General features: G+C 37.9%; 1 protein-coding gene across 1 annotated transcript in view; it reads left to right on the forward strand.

Moving 5' to 3' along the window:
- Positions 1 to 6,950, forward strand: part of hpdb (4-hydroxyphenylpyruvate dioxygenase b) — a 35,000-nt gene extending 28,050 nt beyond the window's left edge. The window contains exons 3-16 of the mRNA XM_041788554.1: positions 448 to 474; positions 605 to 631; positions 989 to 1,051; positions 1,339 to 1,443; positions 1,670 to 1,712; positions 2,759 to 2,841; positions 2,926 to 3,015; positions 3,116 to 3,219; positions 3,310 to 3,387; positions 3,829 to 3,991; positions 4,087 to 4,158; positions 4,248 to 4,370; positions 5,752 to 5,868; positions 6,006 to 6,950. Of these exons, the coding sequence (XP_041644488.1) occupies positions 448 to 474; positions 605 to 631; positions 989 to 1,051; positions 1,339 to 1,443; positions 1,670 to 1,712; positions 2,759 to 2,841; positions 2,926 to 3,015; positions 3,116 to 3,219; positions 3,310 to 3,387; positions 3,829 to 3,991; positions 4,087 to 4,158; positions 4,248 to 4,370; positions 5,752 to 5,868; positions 6,006 to 6,116 (1,206 nt within the window). The 3' untranslated portion in view covers positions 6,117 to 6,950. The remainder of the gene's footprint in view (positions 1 to 447; positions 475 to 604; positions 632 to 988; positions 1,052 to 1,338; positions 1,444 to 1,669; positions 1,713 to 2,758; positions 2,842 to 2,925; positions 3,016 to 3,115; positions 3,220 to 3,309; positions 3,388 to 3,828; positions 3,992 to 4,086; positions 4,159 to 4,247; positions 4,371 to 5,751; positions 5,869 to 6,005) is intronic.
- The last annotated feature ends 19 nt before the right edge of the window (positions 6,951 to 6,969 follow it).

Below are 6,969 nucleotides of genomic sequence, written 5' to 3' on the forward strand. Positions count from 1 at the left end.
ATATGGACGACGACTTCTCCTTCTAGAAACATCTGGCTGTAATCCTAACCCTCTGTAGACAAATCCCTGTATTTGCATAAAAAGGCTAGTGAATATAGTTAGCATATTCCTGATTATTATAAATAATTATTATATTATTATAATTCAGGAAAGCCACAAAATACTTATTTGGACTTTTATTCATTAAAAATGAAGTTTCTCCAGAGTCTAAAGGCAGATTTATGGTATGCATAATCAATCTGATTGTCAGTTATGCATGTTTGAGGTCTAATCTGACCTGTGGTGTTGACCTGTTTTCCCGAGTAATCATTGTATAACAGCAAAAAAGGCAACAAGCATTTTTATTCCGCCTCCTCCTCCTCCTCCTCTTCCACCTCCTTCTTCTTACCGGTGGGAGTGGATTCAGCTTTTAAATTCAGAACATCATTGTGCGTTTCATTCTGACAGCAAGGTCAGGTCACTAGGAGCAAAATGGTGAGTGACTTTCACTTCTGAGTCTTTATTTATTTTTATTTTTATTTCTTATTTTACCATTTTAGAATTTGTCATTGTTCCTTTTTCTCTTTGCAATCAACTTACATTATGATGTGCTTTTTTGTTTCAGACGACATACACAGATAAAGGTGAAAAGGTAGGTCATCCTTTTATATTTGATCCTTTCCTGAGCAGAGATTTTTAGCCAAAGAAGCCGTTATTAGGCAGGTCAGAGAGGTTTGGAATGGTTCTTCTAGGGGTGCACCATACTGTGCAGTCTACACAGCCGTCTTTAGTGATTTAAGACTCTGTAGACTGTGAAACTGATATGTTCTGCTGGAATTGACTTAATGGGAATTTGATAGACATTCTCTAAAACAGGCTTTTATACCACTAAGCAGATTTATTTTTTTAAGACTGGTTTTCTTCATGGATGCCTGATTGTGGATTTTGCAACAAATGTGTAGAACTTTTTGCACAATCAGTGACGATAAAAATGTCTTCCTGTCTTTAGCACGAGCAGGGCAGGTTCCTCTGCTTCGATCACTTAACCTTCTGGGTTGGAAATGCAAAACAGGTGGGTTTTATTTCCATTTATAAGAATACATTATGTTTTTATCTGTACATTTTCCTCACAAATGAAGGGGTAGATGCTATTGGTTCTCCTGAGGGGTGGAGGAAACACCACAGTCTACTTTGTGGTTCTGTTGCTCTACAGACTGTCAGTCCTCATGTATCACCAGGAGATGGCACTATGAAAATGTTCTAGCCGCAACCTGTAGCAACATGCCAAATTTAAAGCAGCTCTCACATGAACCAGAAGCCTTCACCATGATCATCTGTTGATTATTTTTCTCCCTTCAGGCTGCTTCATATTACTGTAACAAGCTGGGCTTTGAGCCTCTGGCTTACAAGGGTCTGGAGACAGGATGTCGAGACGTAGTCTCCCATGTGGTCAAACAAGGAAAGGTAAAAAAAATAGACACAGAGGCTGAAAAATACAACAAGAAAAAAAAAGATTTCTTTCAACAGCAGCTGGTTTGATTCTGGTCGAGCATACCTAAATAAAATTTATTGTCATAACATAATGTCCTCTCAGATAACAGATTGACACTGTAGTTTTCTTGCTGTAATTAAACGAATAATGGCTTTAAAATAAGAGTGACTGTGTTTTTCTTTACTTTATATTTCACAGATCATCTATGTTTTCTCATCTGCGCTCAATCCTGGAAACAAAGGTACAAAACTGATCCGTGGTTGATGTGGTCAGAGCCGAAGCATTTATTTGTTTTTTAAATAATTAATATGTCCTGATAATGAATTTAATGTAAACATGTAACATTTAACAAGGTGTTCAATGCAGCATTTGCAGGAAAAATAAGTTTGAGGGAGAAAAAAGGATAAATGCCATGTAAATCAGATTGTGATTAATTATCACCTCAACTGTTACGATCAGTAACAAAAGCCCTTTAACCTACTGAAACATCTAGAGAAAAAAAGAATGATATGGAAAACTTCCTGATAAATCCTGATGCATTATTTTATCACATCAAGGCTGGACTGGCCATTTGACCCACTTTGGAGGGCCAGTATGACTTTGTTTTCAGTTTTCTTAGTCATAAATGCTTATTTAACTGAGTAAGGATGTTGTGAATCTCTTGTTACCTCTGATAACAAGAGACTCAGAGAAAGCAGATTGAATATGCATTTTTTTTAATTGTATGGCATTCACTTCCTCACTTTGTAATAGTTTAGGGAAATAATTTGGTAGATCTGATAAAGAGGACAAAGGAATGGTGTAGTTCTGTTGTGTTTGACCTGGGATAAAAGGCCAGTTTGAACCAAGAAATGCCAGGGCCAAATTTTCTTCCCAGTCCAGCACTGTAGATTGACTGCACTGTCAGATCAAGCCCAGAAGTCTTGATTTAAACTTAAACTGCAGTATAAAACCAAGAAATTATCATTATGCAGCTATAAGTGTGGATTTAACTTCAGTCAAGTAAAGTGATAATCATAAAATATATTCAGATCATTATTTTAGATACTAAAAGGATATTAATACTGGGGGTGCGTGATATTTTATTTTTGCAGCTTTCTGATATGTTGATATTTTGAAACTCATTTTATCAGATATCTATACAGAGATATAAAAATATGCATTGGTGCTAAATATCAGCAGATATGAATATTCCTGACATTCTAATAATCCCTGATTGATACATCATTATATTAAAATTGGTTGACTTTGTCGTTTAAGAGCATTGTTCTGATTTTTTTTTCTCAGAAATGGGTGATCATTTAGTGAAGCATGGAGATGGAGTGAAGGATATCGCATTTTCAGTGCAGGACTGTGACTTCCTTGTGCAGGTCCTTTTTAAGGGTTTTTATTTATGCCATTAAAGTTTATATTTCTACATACATCATGTTCCTAACTTGCATGTGTCTTTGCAGAAAGCCAGAGAGCGAGGTGCAGTGATCATAAAGGAGCCTCACACACTGGAGGACAAGTACGGCAAAGTCAGGCTGGCTGTGCTTCAGACTGTAAGAGGAGTCACTCAAAGACTGAAAACTGTTCAGAAATTGATCTGGTGCTCAGTGAAATACTTGCCATTAAAAATGGGGTTGCTTTTCTTTTTTGCAGTACGGTGACACTACACACACCTTTGTGGAGAGGATGGGATACAGCGGCTTGTTTCTGCCAGGTTTCCAGCCTCCGCTGTTCAAGGACCCTTTATTACCCACACTGTGAGTCTGAATCTGTACATTTGATTTAAACCAGAAAGAGTTACTATAATTCATGCATCACTGTATGTTTGCATATGTGTTTCCATGCAGACCGAGTGGGATGCTGGACTTCATCGATCACGTTGTAGGAAACCAGCCAGATGATGAGATGGTTCCAGTGGTTGAATGGTAATGAATGTGATCTAGTAGCTCCTCACACCTCTGTGTGTTGTGTTGTGATGTTGGGTTGGGGGGCAGGAGGGGTCAGAGTGTGTCCGATTATTACATAACTCTGCTTTACTGGCATGAGTCAGGCATCAGGATGACTTTGCGCTTTTTTAAGTGGCTCTCCACATCTGGATCTTGTTTTTAGTCCATCATGTCGGCATGAAAGGCGAAGGAGGAGGCAGCTCTCTAAATGAGCGAGCTCATTGGTTAATCCTTAAGAGGGGTGTAACCACAGACTGGATGTTTTTATGTGAAGAGGCTCATGGAGCCGGCTCATGACTCAAAACCTAAATCATTTTTGTTTATTGAAAAGCAGAAAAACTGAGAACTTTACTTAGATATTTTTAGGGTGCAATGAAGTTTAAACTTACCACCCTTTTTTCATGCTTCTTGATTCCTCAGGTATCAGAAAAACCTCCTCTTCCACCGCTTCTGGTCGGTGGATGATAAGCAACTTCAGACTGACTTCAGTGCTCTGCGCTCCATCGTTGTGGCAAACTACGAGGAGACGGTGAAGATGCCCATCAACGAGCCTGCCATGGGGAAGAGGAAGTCTCAGATCCAGGCATGTTCTTTAAACTTTAATCAGAAACAATTACTCAGACATTGAACACCAAGGATAAACATAAAGGATATTCAAACCTGCATTTTCTCTTACAGGAGTATGTGGAGTACTATGGAGGTCCAGGTGTGCAGCATATCGCCATGAACACATCAGACATCATCACTGCTGTGAGTATAAACGTCAGTCGTAGTTTAGCATGTGGATATATATTTCATAATCTGTCATCACAATGCTCTGATGAATCCTTGATTTGCAGATTCGTAATCTGAAGGAGCGTGGGATGGAGTTCATGAGTGTGCCAGACACTTACTACGATCAACTGAGGAAGAACCTGAAAAACTCAAAGGTCAAAGTGTCAGAGGACTTGGACGTCCTGCAGGTCAGGATTAAGATCACAAAGACATTCATGCATATGTCCATATCTAGGACAACCTTGGAGGGACGTCACCTCTTGTGCTAGCTGCTGGATTCTTTACTGTTTGGTCTACAAAATAGCTCACATAGACTTCTGTGATAATATGAATGTCATACAGAGTTAACAATTCTTAACAAAATCAAAGGGCCTAAACTAGTTACTTATTAGATCACTCAGCATGAATAAATATTCAACAAGTAATAGCAGTAAAGTTTGTGAAGTAGGTAGGATGGTGAGTTAAATAATCAAAACTAGTCACTATATTAACATGCTGTGCTCAATGATGTAGCACTGCCACCTCATATCTATGTTATCTTATCTTATCTTTTTTGGACTCATAATGATAAGCTTTTTTTAACACATGCACTCATGAAAATTTCTAGAAAAATTTTGGGAGCTCTGCTGAGCTTCTTGTTCACACTTGTCCCTCACAGCAGGAAGTTTTCTCTTCCAGGCAAGGAAGAAGTGGGAAAAAGAAAAAAATCAGGATCAAATGTGCAAAAGTTTAGCAGTTTGCATTCAAACATGCAGCTAACCCATAAACTTCATGAAATTTTCAGGAGCTTTATGCAAGTTTGATTAGGGCTTTACAAACAAGCTAAGGCAGTGGTTCTCAACTAGTGGGTCAGGACCCAAACGTGGGTCACAAAGCTGTTTCCAGTGGGTTGCAACAGTGTGCCTGGGGAAAAAAATGGAAAAAAAATGATGTACAGAAGCCCTAGGTAGATATACAGTACATTCATACATTGTAAGGGTTTTCCTGTCATGACAAGAAAAATTTGGTCAATTTCTCAAAATTTCACTTCAATCATCTTCTTTCCCTGGATGACAAAGGTGGTTTTCCCAAGGAAAATTAGGACTTTTTAGAGAAATAACCACATTTCCATGCCATCTCAGGAAATGGAGTGAAATATATACGTACAAACATACTTCTGCAATGATGTGCTTTGTAAACATGTTTTATCCTGCCACCATGTTTTGTTCAATTTATGATCCAAATTACATAAATTTGAATGGTTGAACATTTTCTAAACTTTCTCATAAGGAAGTGGTGGAGGGTCCTGATGCCCAGCCAGCTGAGAACTGCTGGACCTAACATATTAGGATTGTACTTTATGTACAAAAATGACTCACTTAAAACATTGTTTAGAGGGAAAACAATGGTTAAGAAAGCAGTTTTGGAATACAGCCATTCAGAATAAGGAATACTAAGTAAACCAGATGGGGTTAAAAATGTATGTATGGTAAAAAACAGCTGTTTTACTGTGAATTGGCTGTTTCATTTATGCTTGTGTTACCAGAATGATCACAACACTCTCTTTCCTGATCTCTCACTCATATCCAGGAGCTGAACATCTTGGTGGACTACGACGATAACGGCTATTTACTTCAGATCTTCACCAAGCCGGTTCAGGATCGACCCACTGTGTTCTTGGAAGTCATTCAGAGACACAACCACCAGGTGAGGGCGCAACTGAGCAGATGACAACTTTAACAGGAAGAATAAGATGCAGCATTGGTTTAATATGACAACAGCATCCCAATAAAAAGATTCCATTTGCAGAGAAAAAGTGACTTAAATTTACAATTTCTCTGCAGGGATTTGGAGCAGGAAACTTCAAGTCTCTTTTTCAAGCCATTGAAGCGGACCAGAATGCGAGAGGAAACCTGACTGTCATGACGCCAAATGGAATTTCAAGAAACATGTGATGCCAGTGTTAGAATAGCTTTACTTTTTTTGAAACCTGAATAGCTACTGGTATACTACCTGAAGTCTGATTAGGGTCTTGTGTACCGTTAGAGTATTATACTAATTTCATGCTACATCGATGCTCTGATATTGTTGAAGACACAATAAATGGAAATGCAAAGTGTGTTTATCAAAACTGCTATTCTTTAATTCTCAGAGAGTTGCATGTTTCTTTTTAACAATATAACATTTAAATTGATAAGTATGTGTTTAACAGTGCCTTACTATAATCTCATTATTTTCTGAGTTTGTATCAAGAACCATTCATAAACATTTACAATCCAAACCTTGTTACAAACATTGAAAATAAAATTCACATTATTAATATGAGCTTGATTCAAGCTAACAAAACGTAAGCGCTCATAAATAGAAGCATTTAACCTTACACTTTTGTTAACATTTGAACTGAAACAGACTTTTTATAATGACTGAGAGGATCTGTGTCATGGTCTGAGGGTCAATTCTTTCCTCTGCACCTGAAGTAACAACAATACGGATGATTAAAACAGCTGTGATGTGTTTATGTGAACTCAATTATGCAAATAAATGTTGCTTTTTGCCATTTTGTACCGAAAAAGGAGGATTTTTTAAATGATGTTTGCTAGTGGCTTGTTATAATTCATGTCAGACCTCTGCTGAGTATGTTCCAGGTGTAACATCCCATTATTAAATGATTCATCACTGATGACCAGCATCACTCGCCTGCTGTCATCAGCTTCTCCAGTCTCTTAATACCTGCATAATTCTGAGTTGTATTAAAACTCCTCAAACATCTTCGGCATCTCTCTGTTTTGTGTTATACCTAAAAGAACT

Source organism: Cheilinus undulatus, linkage group 5, assembly GCF_018320785.1.
Source record: "Cheilinus undulatus linkage group 5, ASM1832078v1, whole genome shotgun sequence".
In the NCBI taxonomy this organism is placed as follows: domain Eukaryota; kingdom Metazoa; phylum Chordata; class Actinopteri; order Labriformes; family Labridae; genus Cheilinus; species Cheilinus undulatus.